General features: G+C 39.0%; 1 protein-coding gene across 7 annotated transcripts; it reads right to left on the reverse strand.

Moving 5' to 3' along the window:
• Positions 1-270: 270 nt before the first annotated feature.
• Positions 271-12,960, reverse strand: PRXL2C (peroxiredoxin like 2C). 7 transcript variants are annotated; one of them, XM_032441369.1, is made up of 6 exons: positions 12,922-12,960; positions 3,790-6,114; positions 3,312-3,380; positions 2,105-2,158; positions 1,592-1,697; positions 271-635 (listed from the first exon to the last, which is right to left on the reverse strand). In XM_032441369.1, exons 2-6 carry the CDS (start codon positions 3,967-3,969, stop codon positions 508-510), a joined length of 537 nt encoding a protein of 178 aa, XP_032297260.1. In that variant the 5' UTR covers positions 3,970-6,114; positions 12,922-12,960; the 3' UTR covers positions 271-507. The 7 variants fall into 7 exon arrangements, with proteins under 7 accessions (XP_032297260.1, XP_015704810.1, XP_015704807.1 ...); XM_015849324.2 differs by lacking the exon at positions 12,922-12,960 and adding an exon at positions 1,236-1,367 and having other exon boundaries at positions 271-403; positions 3,790-5,330; XM_015849321.2 differs by lacking the exon at positions 12,922-12,960 and adding an exon at positions 1,236-1,367 and having other exon boundaries at positions 271-454; positions 3,790-5,238.
• Between the last annotated feature and the right edge of the window lie 6,309 nt (positions 12,961-19,269).

The following is a 19,269-nucleotide window of genomic DNA, read 5'->3' on the forward strand; positions in this document are numbered from 1 at the left end:
TCAAAAATAGAAAATAAACATCTGCTCTTGCCAGATGCATGACAGCTTAGGTTCCATTGTTTAGAACTGTGATTTTTTGAAATTTATTTTTTTATACAAGATTGCCATACAATGCTGGAGGTTTTAAAGCCACTGAAAAGTTTTGGATTTAAATGCAGTTTGGTTTACTGAAAGGCAAGAAACCCAAGTTCTTCCTGAGCAAAAACATTTTAGCTCAGTGCATTCTGAACAAAGATTCTTACAGTAAGTTACAGAAATTTTTGCAGTAGGTCTTAGTTGCATTTTAGTTTTTATTATCTTATACACAATGGAAAACAGCGTTTTAGTGTCCATCTTCAGTGCCAGGTTCTTTATTCGGTTCTTTATTCTGTGTTCTGGTATTCCAGACATGGTTTCGTATGTCCTATAAAGATGAAGAGCACTGAAGCTGTTGGGAATTCACTGGAGTGTTGTTCTTGTAGAGAATTAAAAAAAAAAAAAAAGAAAAAAAGACAAATTGTCTCAGTGTCATATGTCAATAATCTGGGGTTTGTTTGTGAAGTTTACTGTTTTAACTCCTGCCATCTGCAAAACTGAATTAATGGGAACATGATCCATTCTGTTTCTATCATGATGCAAAAAATGAACTTCATTACCTGAAAGGGAATGAGAATAAACAAGCAATTAGTTAAATACGATTCCTATTAAGAGGTATAAGTGAAGCAAAGGAGCACTGTGACTTCCTACAAGATCTTATGTGTTTTGTAGACTGCACAGTAAATCCTATTTTAAATTATGACATGGATTTTTTAAAATTAAGTTGTAGAAACAAGGGGTATTAAAGCATCTAGCTGAATTAAATCTGCTGAAGAATAGCAAGTCCTAATGACGAGATGGCTTTGTCACATGGTAGTCCCCCTTAATGCTTTATTCCTCTATTACAAACACATTAAGTGCTTCAAATCAAATTGAAAGCAGAATATGAGTTAATACCACTGAAAAATACCTTCTAAACTTCAAGCCATCAGCAGCACTATTGATTTCTATAGAACAGAGATCAGCTTTGTGCTGTCCCTGCCAGAGGTAAGACTGCACAATGACAACTCCATGGGTTCATTCTGCTAGCAGAACTGCAGAAACAGCACAGGACTGTCCTTTTCCTTACAAGTCCACAGAGACAGCAGCAGAGATGGCAGCACTAAAACAAACAACATAAGGAGTAGCCTGTCACTTTCAGACAAAAAGAGTGAGATCACCTGGGCCTAAAATCAAAGTTCCTCCCTGTTGAGCAGGGTCTCCTTGGAAGTCAAAAGCTGGGCCAGTCATTGCTCTCCACATACTTCTAATACTGCCCAAGAGCATGCTTGACTTTACATGAGGGCTCTGCACTAAACAAAACAGCAAAAAAGTTGTCATGTAGACATACGGAAGTGCATAACAAGAATAACAAAATCAAATGGTTGCTGTGATCATTGAAGAAACCAGTGCTTTGACTAGGTACAACCTAGAGATGGTCTAATGGTTAGGCTCCCTGTTCCCACTGTGATCATGCCATTATTTTCTGAGCATTCTTGTTCTGTAAGTCATATCAGTATGAGAAAATCATTCTTACCTGATACGTCATTACCTTCACCTCTTCTCATGCCAAGCATTTTATAAATTTCTCTTTGTGGATCTACATACATTTCATGGGTATATCCAGTTAAACTGCAAAAAGGCTGCAAAATATGTACATAAAAGAAAGGGATATTATTAAGGTTAAGAAATAAATTTAGTTAATGAAAAAAAAAATACTGAAATGCACCCCAATTTTAAAACCTGTGACTTTGTCGTGCAAAATGAAAGTGAAGGCCAAAAATTCTAGCCCTGCAGCTTTTACTAAAACAAAGCTTCTGCTGAAATCACAAGATCTCCCCTTAACAAGTCTCAGTGGATTTTAATCTGTAAGCTTTAGGTTTTTTTGCTTTATTCAAGCATTACTATTAGAAGTGCTTCATCAAAAAGAATACTGGCCTGGTTTTCTATGGCTGTTAATGACTGTCTTTCCACTCTGATGAAAATCTCTCAATGCAGCTCATTAAGACACTATAGAGCATACAATTTATTTAATGACTACCTTATTTACCTTGATGTGATGATATGATGACTGTCCAATAACTATAAGCCTCACATTTGCTTCCTAGAACAAATCACAGGTACTGAAATTGAAAAAGAGAAACTGCATTTCTGCATGGCTTCAAAACATTAAGCAGTCTGACATTCTGAGATAATGCTAATGGTGTACTGCATTAAAATTATTCAAAATTAATGTCACTGATATACTTGGAGCAAAAATGCTTTTATCTGTCACCTACAGTTAGTAGCTACATTAATTTATGACACAATAAATTACTTTTAAAAGGTAACTTAAGTTACAGGTATGTGAACTATACATTTTCTGTAGCATCAGTAGCATCATCTTTCCTACTGAATGCAACCTGTTTATAGTTTTGGAAATGTAAAAATTCACGGCAGTTGCACCTGCATGTATGGATGCAGAATGCAAATACTGGCACACAAACAAGTTTATCTGTGATTTCCATATACTGATGGCCCTTAGAACATATAACTTTAATCAGTGTGTAGTGCTGTCTTTTGCAATTGCACCATTAGGCCTGAATATAAAACATAGACCTTGTTTGTTTAGATGCAAGTAACACAGTTAATGAATTATCAGGGTGTGGGTTTTTGTTTTTTGTTTGTTTGTTTTCAGTTTTTTTGTTTTGTTTTTGTTTTAACATTAGTGCATAACATCTGCCTATCCCAAACAGAATCATTTGTCTTGTTAGGAAAATAAGCCATCCTAAAAATAAAATAGTCATACTAAAAAAAAACATGGAAGGATTTGACTCTCTGTATGTATGAAGCAGCCAAATTAAGAAAACATCATTCTGAGTAACATTACTTGAGCAGTTTAGAAAAAATAACCCAGTCAACAGAGACTATTTTTAATTCAGAGCACTATTCTGATTTAGTCCCATGCACACCCAGCAGCTAGCTGCACCAGCATGGTGGAAGTGTAGTAGTCTGAGCAGACAGCTGCCCAGGGCATCACTAAAACCAAGAGAAACTCCGGACAAATGCTGTCTTAACAGTTGGAATACAGTAGAAAAAATGCCATCAAGCTAATAGTGCCAGAAGAAATCATGCTGCTACAGAGTACACCAGGCAAAAACTCCATGTGTCTCCTTCACAGATGCATTGTGGCAACTGTAGCAAACAAGCGAGCATTAACTTTGTTCTGATTCCTGGAAGCTCTGACTGTAAAGCACATACAGGGGCGTGGCACCTACTTGTAAATAACTCCTAGGAACTTTTGCCAGATCTTCTACATACTCCTTACAGGTGTAACACAAGAAATTCTGTGACAGACGGACATGTAAGAAACACACATTATTGCACAGCAGTGAGGAAACAGATTCTGACTTCAGACAAACAAGTTTGGAGGTGACCAGGAACTGGGCATAAGAAAGACTGAAGTCCTCTGCAGTCACAAAATTTGGGTTAGGAACCCGGTTTAATTAACCTGAGCCTGAACACAGACTCCGGGCTGGAGGCCTTGCTAGCCATCTATCTACAGAGGTGCCTAGTCAGCTGGGACACGGGGCAGCAGTATGCTTGATTCCCCAAACACGCAGCTGCTATGTATTTGCCTCTGCTCACCCAGCCACAGACCTCCCGCTCCCACCTTTACAGCTCGAACTCCCCAAGTACAAGCGGGACTCTGCTCAGTCTCTGGCAGCCCGTCCAGCCCGCTGCCGCCCTCCTCACCCGCACGAACACCACGACGGCCTTCTGCCGCCTGTACAAGGCCCCGAAGGGAATCCTCCTCCCATCCGCGTCCACCACCAAGCAGTGGGCGGCTTCCCGCAGCTCCACGGGCTCCAAGCGCGGCGCAGCGGACACAGGTCGGACCTGCTGCACGACGGGGCACAGGGGCGGTCGAGACATGGCCGCGGCTCCGGCGTTCCACCCGGCCTTTCCGAGGGAGGGTAAAGGCGGAGCCGGTCGATTAAGCGCGAAGGCTGCGAGGAGGCGCCGAGGGAGGTTGGGAGGGTTGCGTCCTGTCCCGGCTGTTGGAGTCCGCCGCTAGTAGCGGCTTGCGGTATCCTGCGGGGGGGGGTTGTAGGCCAGCGACGACCTCTGAAGGAGCAGGAAGGTCGATGCTCTGCCAAAAGCGCTGCCTATCAGCTGGAATGCAGTTACTTGCCGCCTTGCCAAACGGAAGCTCCCAGACATGATGTGTGAGCAGAAGCAGCGGTATCATCACCCAGCCCTGGTCAGGGCTGCCTTTTCAGAGTGCCACAATTGAGCCAGAAACTGCCGTTTTCTATGAAGTGCTGAGCTGCTGCACCAGAAAAAGAATAACCTGTTCCCTCTCAGGAGTGAAATAGCTGCACAGGACTTGGGCAGGTGACAAGCAGTGGATGCTAAGCAGTGCAGAAGTGTGTGAGTGTAGGGTGTGCACACAGCAATAGAAGAGCTCAGTAGATCCCCTGAAAATAGGAGCACCAGACGTGAGCAGAATTTTAGTCTGCTGTTAGCTGACAGTTTACGAGGACAGCACCTTCCTTCTCATAGGGGGCTTGTGAAACAGAGGTATCAGAAGGAATACAGCTGGGAATGAAGTTACTTCTAGAGACTCTCCTGGCAAACTCTTTCTGAAATTTGGGTTAAGCCTGTCGGTTTCATGCTACTGTGAGAGCCTGCATTTTCTATGCAGATTAATCCCCTCACTCAGTACTTCGATTTTTGACTATACAAATCTATTGTTTTATCAATAGAGCAATTTTTTTGTTGGTTTGTTTTTAAACCATTCCTTTCCACCCTCAACGTGGTTTATCCCCAGCTGGGATATTCCCTAACTAATATCCTAAAATTTATTAAATAGATTTCAGGGCACACCAAGTACTGTATGACATGTTAACAATAAAGGCAAGTCAGCTCTACACAGTAAACAGCAGCTTGATGGAAAGTGATCCCTGGCTGATCTTGAATCAGATTTCCAGCACATACCTGTGGGTAAAACTGGTATAGCCCTCTTGTTTCAGCAGTAGAAGTTTATTTCATTATATGAATCTGTCTTGTGGCTTTGTCAGGTTAAATGTGGTCATCACCATAATGCTTTGCTGAGAGAGTAAATCAGTGTTCAAATGTTAGTAAAGAAGTTCTAGATTTGCTTATATCTGTTTGCTTGAAAGGCTAAATTTGTAGTCCAGTATGACTCCACAGTGACCTCACACTTATAAAGAATTTCTGAAAATTGTGAGACTTGCTTCCTGTTAGATAAGAGTTTGGGCAGTATTAATTCCCTGTTGCAACTATCAGACTTCTTTATATGTGTAACAGTTATATATAGTTTCTATGGTCAGCTGGGTCCCTTCAACTGGCAGCCCAGGAGCAAAATTTGGTTTCTGCAACACAGAGAGAATGGCCTGCCTACCCTTAACTACCACAAGTAGTAGATATGCTTTGCTCTCTGTGACACTGAAGTGGGCATACTGGTCACATAACCTATCCATGCTATGGCTGCAGCAAAGCCTCTGGGTAGTGCAGGGCACAAGGGCATAGCAGAGCTGGGAGAAGGCCGCTATCTTTGCAGCTGGAAATTAGAGCTACAGCTGAGCTGTGGTGCTCCTGCAGTGGGTGTGCAGCCAGCTGCTCGTTAGGATGCAGGTATGGTTGGGTCTGCTGATGAGGTATTGGACAGAGGGTTGTCATGAATTTGCAGGTCACTGTCCCAGCTCAGTCTATCCTCTTGTGCCTAGACTACAGAGAAATCATTCTTTCCTGATTGGAAGTGGAGTTTCCGAGGAGCCCACCGCATCTGTTAGAGCTGTTTTACACATTCCTGTATAAAAGTCTGCCTGCACGCTTACCTCTTTTATGCTGTTTAGAATGCCTTAGCTGAGAAAGCATGTCACTAACAGCTGGTGTCAACAGTGTATGCTGTGGTAAGTAGCATCTTGCTCCCAAGGGTATCTTCCAAAACGTTCTCTGAAGCTCCTCAAACAGTGTGGTCCTCATTTTTGATAGTGTTCTGTGGAACTGTAAGTAGCACAAAATGCTCCTTAGAATGGAGCACTGCCGTGTTCCCTGAAATAGGAGGCACTCAAAATTAGTAGTTACTTTTGAAAGTGGAAATTTAAAGTCATTCATTTAGGTACACTGAACAGAATGAATTTACAAATTCCACATATGTAGATGGAAATTAAAACTCCACACCTGCTGACTTCATAAATTCTAGGTAATGCAAACTTTCTACCGGTATCAAAATTGTAAAGTCCATTCATATAAGAAAATGAGTTGTGTTTGGGGAGACCATCCCACCTCTCTTTTTTTAATTTTTTTTTTTTCCTGCTTGTTTCTTTACATTTCTTAAATACAGAGATACTCGTAACATAAACAACATAGTCATCAGAGCATCATCTTTGTTTTATTGGCTTAAGGAGAATTAATTAGTATATTGTCATATTAATCATGATGTTGCATTCAGGATGCAGGTTACTTTCTTCACAGCAGTGCAATTTACTGTTGCAAAGAGAAACTTAGTCAAATATTTAAAAGACTAAGAGCTGGTTTATTTTTTGTTGTATAGGAAATTTGAATTCCTACCATTTCAAGGGGAAGAAAACACTCACAGATAGGAAATAATTTCCTCTGTATAGGCTAATGAAACAAAATGCCAGCTGTAACTATGCAACCTGAAGCCTTTTATTTAGAATAACTGTACGGGAAATGGGTAATCACAGCCTGAACCTCTGATTAATCAGCTGTGGGAACGCGTGTGAGTACTTTAGCTGTGCTCCCAGAAGGGGTGGAGCTAGTCTCCACCTCCTCTAGACCTCATTTAAGGGCTGACCACCACTAAGGCAGCATCTCTTGGAGACTGCTCCTCAGTGGAGATTGCCTCAGCAGTTCCCAGCAGACTGAAGGCTTCCATATGGGTGAGTTTTTCCTGTAAATAACCTTTTGGGTATTTACTACCATCTTTTCATTATTGTCACCGTACAGTAACAAAATAAAATACCTGCCAACAGTGATGTGTCTTATATAAGTAGTATGCCACAATGTTTAGAGTAAGTAGACTGTACTTGTAAAACACCATATTATCTATTTTTTGCAAAATGCACCAATTTTTTTAGTATTATAATATTTCTTTTGTTTATGTTTATCTAAGTATCATTTAGCTAGAGGTACTGTGGTTATTAATTATCAGCTGAAATAAATGAATGTTTAAAATTCTAGAGTAAAAGTGTTAAGTGTTAAATAAGAATGAGTTGTTTTTAAACTGTTGTAATTAAAAAGCAATAAAATGTATATTGCCCTGTAGATAAGAGGCATTTTCCCTTGTGGCTGCTTTTCACTGTTTTGATAGTGTAATGAGTCTAGGTTATACTAGACTTCATGTCATGGGGTTGTGGGACTGTTTATTTCAATCAGTCAGGAAAATAATTTGCAGTTTTGAAGTTGCATTTCAAGTATTAACTTCATCTTTTTTTTTTTTTTTTTCCTACCTGGAGAGTATTAGTGTATTCAGTATCTTATCCTGTCATTTCTCTTTTTTTCTTCCCCTCATTTCCCTCCTCCCCACCCCTCCCCCTTATTGTTTATTATTCATACTACTTTTTTTTTGGTCTTTTTTCGCACACTATGGGAGGTCATATTACAGTTTCAGAACTTGCCAAAGTTTTGCACTTTGATTTTTCACTCCATTTTGAAGTTGTTCAGAAATATTTACAAGACTAAGCATTTCTTAAGTATGCTTTAAGTGTCAGTGTGTATTGCATACTGATTAGCTGCTGCCTCATACAAAAAATAATTTAAACACTCTTAAAAATCTACTGTAGTAGCTTAGCGATAATGTGTACCTATGGAGAGAAAAACTTTCTTCTGTTAAACTGGGTAGATTTAGTTTGGCAGCACTAACCCTACAGGGAGCACGGCAACAGGTAACCTTACTACAAAATGAAGTATAACAATTTTAAGTGAAATGCATGATACTTTGGTTAATACAGCTTCAAGGCATAAAAAGCCTTTGATCCATTTATTCAGTGCTTTTCATATTTGATCTTTTCCTGTTTTGCATCTATCTACTTTGTGTGTTGTAGATGAAAACCAGAGATGACCAGCTGCATGTCAAGAGTGTAAATTATATTACAGAAAAGCTGTTTTATGGCTCAGTGCCACGAGTTTATATTTTTCTTTAAAGTACTGAGAGGAAGCAAGTGTCTCACCTGAAGAACTCATTACATAGGTTAATCACAGGCAAAAAAAACAAGTAAAAGATATGCTACAATCAAAGCTAGCCAAATAAGCTTGCCTTATATCTTGTTAGACAAAAAGTTTCTTAGAAAATTGTAGTCTAAATTAGATCAGAGGATTGTGGGGCAAAGAATGAAAAGTGGATCACATGGGGTATTCACACCAGATTAACCTTTGTTATTTGAGACCTACACTTGTCTTGAAAGGTGAACAATAACTTTCCTATATAGGGGTTTGTTTGTTTTTAAATCCAAAACATATTTGAATTCAGCAGAGAAATCTAATTTTTATTATTATTATTTTTACCCTTGCCTCTCCTCCTCTCCCTTCCCTTTTTCGGCTGCAGTCTTCTGCTCTTTTTGATTATGTAAAGTAATTGTACCACAAGAAGACTATATTTCTCATGTCCTATTTTTGTTTTCTGTGTTCGTGGAGGGAGAGCTGGGAGTCCACTTGAGCACTATATTCAGTTCACCTGACTGTTACATATGATATCTTTGATATTTAGCTACAGTGAGGAATTCTGTTATTAGGAAACTGACTAGTATTAAGTATTTGTTGAAGGCTAATACCTTAGTCTAATTTTAGCAGACTTGAACAGATCTCATTCATTTTTTGGTACATCATCATGAGTAACAACTTCTGATATCTCTTCTCTGTTTCAGGGATTACTTAAGAACTCAGTCTATTCTCCTATAGCACCTGGTTTTTAGCCACTTATTTTTATTTTGCTAACATTTGAGCTTGATTGACTGCCTGTGTCCTGCAGGCTACAGGATTTCCATGGCCTACGCTTACCCTCCTTCCTTTCAAAATGACTAAAACTTGTTGCTTGTCTCTGGTTATCATGTGCCTGACTGGGATGATTCACCTACCAGACCTGGAGAAAGTAAGGAAGTTTTGTTTAGAAAGGCCTTCCTAAAGAAATGATTTAAACAAGGGAAAGCAGTTCAGGATAAACTGTTGAATGGTCATCACGTGCATCCTCTGTAAAGAATTCTAAAAATCACAGCTTTTCAGCTGGATCTCTTCAAAGGGCCTTTAAAAATGTCTCTAATAGAAATCTTTTGTTTGGCGAAGCTCCCACCATAGGCAGGACAATGCATGCTGAAGCTGGGACTGAGGTCCAGCCCTGAGCCTCCAGGGCCAGGCTTTTAAGCTGGTGTCAGTGAGAACCCTGTGCCGGGTGCCCCAGGGACTGATTCTTGGTTGAGAAATCTGGTCCCTCTTGTGTGGGACTGTGTTTAAACAAGAAAATGTTTTTCTTCTGCTGTTTGTGTCATAATTACTTGCTTCAACAAAGTATCTGCTTAATTTGCTTGAGAATATTTTTACTTCTTCATAAGGCTGTCTATTTCTTTATTTTTCATTTGCATTTGTGATTCTCTTCTCTCTATATTTGCATTTCTATTGTTGTTTGTGTATGCACAAAAAAGTACAAAATAGCACAGAAGTAGAAATGAAGAACAGAATGAAAGGAAGGAATGCAAGTATGTTCAATTTGCTTTAGTTATGGAGAACCATGAATAAAAACACAAGATATTAGCTCTAACGAAAATGTCTGCAAGTTGCAAGTGATATACTGCTCTTTTCTTTTTCCTTTTTTTTTTTTTTTTATTTTGCAAATTGCTGAGAGGTCAGTTAAATTGATGTACTATTGTGTAACACCCTTCTGTCTGCAACCAAAGATTTCCCATAGAAGAGTTGAAGAATAAAATACCAACATGAATAATTAAAAAAGAGAAAAGAGAATGGTAAAATACTGAAAAGTGACTGATTACATTATATTTTCCATTAGTTCTTGCCCTTAATACCCAATTAACTTTTTTCCTATTTCTGTATTGTTCTTCTATAAAATATCTAAAACAATCTGCACTTAGTTTATAATGCATCATCAATTTGTAAAAAGCAGCTTTTGCCCTTTCTGTGTGGCAGTGCATTATTCTCATATCAGATGAATTTCTCAGATTGAAATGACTTGCTTACTTGGTACAGGAAAGGGTGATCAACAGTCATTGCTTTAAAAAGTCTCATTAGGTACTCAGACATCCACGATGTGGCTGTGCCATGGTCTAATAGGTTCTGACACATAGCTCTAATGACTTCGTTTTGATCATACAGATAAATTAGCTGGGGATCATAACAATCAGTCAGTAAAACTTAATTATTTTTATGTTGTTACTCCTAACTTTATACAGGAAAATTCTTTAAAAAAACAATAGTCATTTCCTGCCAGTATCCAGATCAGAGATGAAATCTGGTTAACAGACCAGATGGGATTATTCACACTTGAATGTTAGTTTTGATTGAAGTAGACATAAGTTCTATTTCTGTGGGTATTGTCAAGTAACTCCACTTACAGATTTGCTTATTTGAATTCTTCTTATCTGAAATAACTTCCAAATTGTGAGGCTAAATCAGAATAAGGGATAATAGCCGAGTAAAAGGTGTGTAAAATGTGAAATTGTTCTGAATATTTACACTTGGTGTTGTAGGACAAGCTGTGGGGGTTCTGGTGTTGTGCTAGTTTGTCTTAATACAGGAATTTCATACAATAAAAAAAATATTTTCACTGTTCTCTGATGTCATTAAACAAAATATTTATTAATATTTTTAAGTTTATAATTGAGCTAAATGTACTACTTAATTTGAATAACGTTGATGGTAATTTTCTGGAGTAAGTTATTTACTGTCCAGTTATAGAAAGAAATGGCATGAAAAGCACCATGAAAAAGAAAATGTCAGCAGTTGGATTGTTGTGCCAAAAAATTTACTCTTGCACCCTCAGTATGTTTGCAGACACCAAGTTGGGAGGGAGTATTATTCTGTGGGAGGGTAGAAATGCACTACAGTCTACCTGGATAGACTGGATGGATCGGTTGAGGCAAACTGTGTGAGTTTCAATAGGGCTAAGTGTCCAGTTTTGTATTTTGGTCATAACAAGCCCAGGCAACCCTACAGGCTTGGGAAGAAGTGAGTGAAAAGCTGCCTGACAGAAAGGGACGACAGTATACCGATGGACAGTTGACAGAATACGAGCCAGCAGTGTGCCCAGGTAGCCAAAAAGGCCAATGGCATCCTGGCTTGTATGGTGTGGTGAGCAGGACTAGGGAAGTCATCCTGCCCTGTAGCTGGCACTGGTGAGACCTCACCTCAAGTACTGTGCTCAGTTTTGGGCACCACCATGTAGAAAGGACATTGAGATGCTGGAGCAGGTCCAAACAAGGTGACAAGGCTGGTGAAGGGCTTGGAGAATATGCCCTTTGAGGAGTGACTTAAAGGAGCTGGGGCTGTTTAGTCTAGGGAAGAAGAGGATGAGGGAAGACCTTATTGCTCTTTTCAAATACCTGAAAGGTGATTGCAGTGGGAGCATGACTAGTCTCTTCTCACTGGTTACAGGCGACAGAATAAGGGGAAATGGCCTCGAGCTGCAGCTGAGTTGGATATCAGGAAAAAGTTCTTCATAGAAAGGGTAGTTGAGTACTGGAATAGGCTCCCCAGGGAGGTGGTTGAGTCAGCATCCCTGAATGTGTTTAAAAATCATCTGGATGTGGTGCTCAGGGACATGATTTAGTGGTGTGTTGTTAGAGTTAGGGTAGAATGGTTGAGATTGTACTCTTTAATGTCTTTTCCAACCTGAGAAATTCTATGATTTTCATTGCTTATGCTAAAATTGCACTGAGATGCTTCTGAAAGATGAAGAGAATGGGCAAGTACCATATAATGGGTGACAAGTATCAGCTTTAAGTCCTAAGCTTTTACTAGAAAGTTATTAGCTTTTTTTCTTTATGAAGGAAAGCTTGAAAATTAAATCCAGGTTCCTACAAATTCAAGTTCAGCTTAAAAAGAATCCCAGATATGCTACTCTTGAAAAGAATGTTGTTCAAGAGCTATCTTTATTTGGAGCTGCCAGTATTGAAGTTACTGCTGGTCACCTCTTCCTTGTGATTTCTGCAAATGCTGCAATGCTTGTCATGCCTCCCTTTGGATTAACCAAGGACTTGAATGGGGGAATGTGGTTTTTCTAACTGTTTTTTTCCACTCTGAAATGAAATAAAAGGCTCAAAAGCAGCTTTCATTTTTAAGATATTGCATGACCTTACAATTTATACTCCAAATACTCATCAGCCTGTGGGCTTCTTACAGTGTGCACAAATAATACATGACAACTCTAAACAAGAGGAAAGGAATGCATAGTACTTAAACAAAAATGCAGTGAAATTCTGGATAGAATGCAAATACAAAAATGTAGTTCAGTTGAAAGCTCATAGACAACCCTGTTGACACTGTAATGGAGGCCCTGAGGTCTGCAAATACTTCAGATACAAGGTTCATGCCACATACTAAAGATTGTTCTGCCTGCAGTTCAGCTCACTCGGACACTGTGCTGTCTGGCACACTGTAATACAAATACGAGGGTATGAACACTAGCTATAGAGTCACTGGTACTAATACCTGCTATTTACCTTGAAGGTGCTATTTGGCAGCTATGTGCTGCCTTAAAAAGAGTAAACTATTCAGCATATATTCTATATAAGTTAATAGTCTTTCAGTGTTGGTTGTCTTTTAGAGCTACAGAGAAAACAATTACTAAAATACTAGGGCAGAGACTGAGACATGTCTGGCTGAAGTACTTACTCAGGGTTGAAGCTCAGCTTCAAGTTCCAGGTGTTCTGCTGATCTAGGATAAACAACCTTCCCAGAACGGTATGTTTCTTTTCAAAGATCTAAGACTGCCAAGGACAGCCTTGAAATGAGGGCCCAAGTCCAAAGCAGTGACCAATCAGAATAGACTAAGTGTCCTTATGCCCAAGCGTGGATAAAGCAAGGACTGGGGTATCTCCCCAAACAGCCAGCAAAAATCATAAAAGATACCCGTGCAAGCGCGGAAAATTATGTAACCTTGTATTTACATAATCCTATGCACATGTAAGTGGTAGGTGTAACTTAGGTAGATAAATAGTGAAAAAATTTTCTATAAGTAGAAGCAGGTGTAAAGACTTGGCACGCTTGAGTTATGAGAATATTCCATTCTGTACACTGTGCAGAATAAATAATTCTCCTCCTCAAACTCTTATATTTTTGAATGTGTTATGGGAGAAAGTGCTGCGATCTCTAGCTGTGTCTTCTGCCACACTCCCTTTCATATGTGTCCTCTATTCCTTTTCTCCTGTGTCTGTCACAAGGCAGCAACTTAATTCCTATGTAGGACATTCTTGAAGACCCCGTAAAGACAACATTTGTGCCCAGCTTAGCTGGATGCAGCCTCTTGATATAATATACTGTATCCCTGCAAGCTAAACTCTAATTGAGCAGTATCCCAGAACATCTCAAGGTAGTTCAGCCTTCCTAAATACAAACTTCTGTTATATTGTCTTTTGATTTGTTTATTCTGTGATCATATTTTGTAACTTTACATTCATGAAAAGCTTAACATTGAAATGTGAATCAGAAAAAAATGTCAAGTCTCTTTTGAAAATGGTTCTTCCTCCAAGATTCCTCAGTGTATACCAGAACAGTTTGGAAACAGAGAAGGAAGAAATAATGCAAATTAATTTGGAAGTGAGGTTATTCATAAATGAAATGCAGTGAGGATTTATCACAATATTGACTTTCTTCAAAGGTATCTGCTTTTGATTACCAACAGCGTATCTAGCAGAGCTGAGTTAGTATGAAGTCTGAGTGATGCTTTCTTCACATCTAGCATGCTAGGCAAAAATTGTTATTCTTTATCACAAGAAAATGCTGGCGTTATTTTTTCTCCGTGATCATCACCTCAGCTAAGACCACTGCAATTAATTATATCTGAAACTTGTAGTAGGTATCTGGTGTAAATGCTAAAGTCCATTTTCTTCTTATAAAAAATATACCACCAGCAGGTTGCTATAGTTCCCAGGATTTTCCACAGCCTCATTTGACAATCATTTAACATCTGTTCAAAAGCCCTTAATCTATTTTTCTTTATTTTTAGTGAAATGGTAAAGCCATGTGCTCAGAAACCCAGTGCTTAAAAGGCTCAGGACAGATAAGATGTGTTCTTGGTGGAAGGTCACTTACCAGTGGTTGAAGCTAATGGATTGAAAAAATAATAATACATTTTAACTGCAATTTTAAAAGTTTACCTGCGTGGGAAAATTCTTCTGTGTTAATGCAGACAGCGTCATATAAACAGAAGTGTCAGGAATGATAGAAATGAGTAAGCAAGTGAAAATGTGGACATATTGGCTAAACAATCAAACAGAAAGTCACAGAGCATAGGGTCTACTGTGAAGAATTTATTAACTCAAAATGGGCAGAAATTGTTGAGGACAGCCACACAAGAATCAGAAATAAAACATGATTGTTCTCATTTTAATTGTTCATTAGACATGGACGTTCAAAGGAAAATGGGATTTTTTCCCTGAAATGCTGATCACACTTAGTGAATAGGAGCAGATTTTTTTTACTGCTGAGAGAGTCTGAAGACATCTGGGTCCCAATAATCATTAACTTGTAAGGCAATTGGTCTGAACCAAGTAACAGTTGTGTTGGTACACTTATTAAAATTATTTTTATTTGCTAATAAATTTTATTTTCTGACTTCTGTGATAACAGTATGGGAGGGGATGCCTGCTCAACATCAGGCTTAGTTTCAGCTTCTGTTGTCTGTGAGTTCCTTTCAAAATATACCGAACAGGTATTTATTGACTTCCACAGAATGTAGATTTGGTTTCTGCTACAGAATAACAGAAGCTGGGATATTTTAAAATACCTAATCTGGCTCCTAGATTCAGAAATATTTTTAGTATGAATAAATAAATTGAAATTTCTTTGAACAATGAAGATCACAGAGAGAAACAAACAAACAGAAAGATTAGTTAACATTATGTGACATTCTTAGGAAGCACCATCTTAGGACCTGTAACTTAAGGAAGAGTGAGGCAAGGAGAACTGCCTTTCTATGAACATTATTTAAAACCCCCCTTTTGAATCTGGAGCATTTGAGAGCAACAGAGTGCACCTTTGCAGTTTAACCACTTGGTGTCAGGAAAACACAGCCTAGCATTGCTCAGAGGTTGTGATGCAAATATGGTTTGTTTTTCCCCCCTCTATCTTGCTCTTTAGTCATACATTTTTATTTGCTGAGATGCTAGTAAGAGCAAATCCTCCTGAAAAACTGGCATAAGTGTTCTAGAGATGTCAGCTTTTCCTGGGGTTGTTTGCTCTGCTTGGAATTTGATCCCGGAATTGTATATTGAAATAATGTGTCTTTAAAAGAAGATTTTTGACCTTAGAATTATTTATACAGAGAAGTTTAGGAATAGCTTGTCATCTCCTTAAAGACTGACAAAATCCCCCACTATTCTAATTTGGTGAGAGGATGCTACAAAGAGAGCAGAGAGAATCAAGGACCTAATAAGGATTTTATTCATTAATTTATGTCCTATGCTAGATGCTAGATTCTTTCTAACCTTTGAGTGAACATGCAGCAAGACAGCAAACTGTGTCTCCATCATTCATGTTTTATGACCATTTTGAAAAGCTGGAGTATCAGCAGCTTTGCTAGCTCTGTCCTAGAAAAATATGTTTATGGTGCAGCCACAGCTTCCCTGCCTCTGTACTGCACTAGGACATACTGAACAGGGAAGGATGATAAAAATATTAAAGAACAGGCCTGATCTGCTGAGCAGGGAGTGTAAGATAGGAAGATGGAGAAGTAGACATAATTCCATCAAAAAGCTTCCTGTGGGGACAAATCCCAGGGTGCTGTATTTCATATACCTCAAATTAAAATGCAGTCTCATATCTAACAGCGTGGTGAAGAATTCTGTGCAAGTTCTCTTTGCATCAGAAATGAAATCTAAATTGCAATTGCCTTTTCAGAGAAGGACTCCTCAGAAGATATGTACATCTGGTAACATGCTAAATTTAGATCAGGACTTACTAAAGTGATGATTTTGGGGACATACCCTCTGAGAGAATACATGCAAAAAGCTAGAGCAAATACTATTTGGATGCTGCTTCCTCCATGCCACAAACAAACAAACAAAAAGACACTAAGCCACTTTCAAGTTTTCAATGGAACCTGCAGAACTCCAGAAAGCAAAGTCCCCCTATTATATTGCTGGCTGAGGCATTAGCAGTGTTACATTTCAGAAAACAGAAGAAAGTAAGATACGGTAATTTCTAAGAAGCACAGGACTGTGTGTTGTGTATAAGGGCTTTCCGGTTATATAAATAATTGGCCGTTGCATCACCTGCTTGCTATCTCCTGACTAAACACATGCACTTAATCTTTCTGCTTCTTTAGCACTGTAGTTCTTTGTAATCTAGTGCAAATATATTTAGAAGGCAAATACGAAACTACAGAAACATTGTGGCTTACAGGGAGATTCCACTTTTCACAAGGCTCTGCATCCATTTCCTCTGTGACTCATCTGGTCAGTTCAGCCTCTGACATGGTGTTCTGGTATGTGGCAGCTTTTTCATTTTCTAATTCTAACAATGCCTGTGGGTGTGTAAGCTACTCAGATCTGGAAATAACATTTTATGTCTTCTGAGAATTTCAGAAATCATCCAGTTTGGAAAAAAAAAAAAAAAAATGTCTGGCCTTCTTGAAACAAAGGACAAAAGAAAAGAATACATAAAAGTACAGAAAAATCTTGTTCTTCTTTTGTGTCATATCCCTGTCACTGCCCTGTATTTTTACCCATCCGCTCTAAATTAGTTTAAATAGTCATTAGCATTCCAAAGAGGGCTGGTAGAATAGAGATGGCTGTGCTAATTCCAGACCAGTGGCAACAGGAATTTCAGGGGTTGTTTAATATTCATTGTGCACAGTTTTGAAAAAGGCAGAGCATGTTTTTCAGACTTCATTGCAACTCTGTGTGTCGTTGCGTGTGTATTGTAGGCCCTCGTGGCCACTGAACAAGCTGGGCTAAATCTGCCCTCAGCTGTGTGGATAAAAATCCAGATGAATAAGATTCTTTTGAAAATGGAGACACCCTATTTACTCCGCTGTGGGGAAGGCAGATTAGGCCTGCTGCTTTTCCCTGGCTGCCGTAGTTGCCTGATAACCCCTGCTTAACAATATTACAGGCCTAAAGGGGTGTTTGTATAGCAGACTCAATTCAGTTTGCTGGGTTTAACACAGCAAATACACTTTTACACACTGTGTTGTGAACTTTATTAGGAAGAAATAAAACAGGAAAAAGGAGGCAGGCCCGCTTCCTCAAATTTCAGAAAGTTGTCTTGGTGTGGCCTGCTATTCTTGAACTTTCCCTATTCCTCAGAGATCTTCTCCTCCTTGGAGTCAAAAGATTAGGACTTTGTGTATTTTCTTGGCTGTAGTTGCTGACAGCTCCTAGCTGTCTTTCTAGCCAAAGGCATAGTAGTCTCTCATTGTCCTTAGATAAATTCATCATTTATCTCCTGTTACCAAGTGTGTTTGGTGCTATGCTGGGTGCCAGAACGGAGCACGAGATATGCCACTGTGAGCAGAAAGACGTGTGTCAAGCTGTCCAGTACACTGATCCTGCTCTTAATTTGTTCTGAGTTATGTGATTCTCTTCACTCTCCTCCAATTTGCTCAGTCCATGGCAGGCACCACCCCTTCATACAGTTATTGCTGCAACCATGAAAGTACCAGGGTTAACGCTGAGCAGAGCTGCACTTAGGGGAAACTGAGACATGTGAGCATTGTACTAGGATGAGAGATTTCTGTTTGCTATTAAATGTCCTGCCAGTAGAAATGATGCTAGTAAAGCACATATGAGATATGATTCTTGACTTCATGGTCATTGGTATTTAGAGACGGAACATTTCTGAACTGGCTGTAAATAAGAAAAATCTTTTATGCCAGCTACCATCAGTAACTATTCCACTGTGTTAATGTAATGTATGATGGTTATAAGAGATACTCTGTGAGTATGGGTAAGATGCATTATTTTTAGATGCCACTTTTGGAATTAAAGGAATATATTGAATCACCTTTAAAAAGTGACTGAGAAAATGGTCTAAGATAGTTTTCTAACCTCTGCCACCATTGTTTGTAAGAATTGGCATTTATAGTACTTCATTCTGAGTCACTGACTTTCAGTGATAGGTTATTTATTGTTTCAATACTGCTGGTATCAGATTTGCTCTGTAATTGTGTGATTTCTCTCCCCATCCACCTCCCTCCTCCTCTCACCCCCCCCTCCTTTTTTTCTCTATTTTTTCCCCTCCAGCTGCCAGCCCTTCTTGACATCTGAATCCTGAGCATTCTTTCCTAACTTCATTGGTTGTATTTCTCTTTGGTAGCAATGATAACGTTAGTAAAGGGCACAAGACAAAAACTTTATACAGTTCTCTCCTTGGATCAGAAGTTAAGGGAAAGGATTGCAGGAAAAGTTTGAATGCAAAACATTGCAATTAAAAGATGTTTAATGAAAGATGTTATTGATTTGTGCAGAGTTGCTATCAGTGAGTGTAGTTTAGTCTGGGTTTGATGAAATTTAGATATATTTGTCATATTTTCCACAAAAAACTGTCGCCATCAGCAGTATTACTTTGTTCCAATATTTTGTCTCATTCCTTTTATTTACATGGAAGCAGCTGGATAAGTCAGTGCTCAGCAAGAACTTATTTGTCTATTTCTGGCATGGAATGCAACCTGCAATCTCCCCTTCCATCCACTGCTCAAATAAAAATTCATGTGTCTGCAAATCTGTGTTTCTGCCTCTGTTATATGAACAGCAATAGTAATGTTATTTCTGCCATCATACTGCTGTATGTATCAGTTATGTCACTCCCTGGCACCTCTGACAAGCCCTTGCAGTCAGTGACTGGCATCCTCTACCCTGTTAGTATACTACAAAGGAGATCACATCTACCAGTGAATCTGTTTACTACTGTAGGCTGAGTAGCACGTAAATTCTTCTTCGCACTGTTTTTAGGTGGTTCTTTATCTTTACACAAACTTTAAGGTGTCACAGAGTGACCTTGAAGCCAACTGTCAAGTGCAAT

This window comes from Coturnix japonica, chromosome Z, assembly GCF_001577835.2.
Source record: "Coturnix japonica isolate 7356 chromosome Z, Coturnix japonica 2.1, whole genome shotgun sequence".
NCBI classification, from domain to species: Eukaryota; Metazoa; Chordata; class Aves; order Galliformes; family Phasianidae; genus Coturnix; species Coturnix japonica.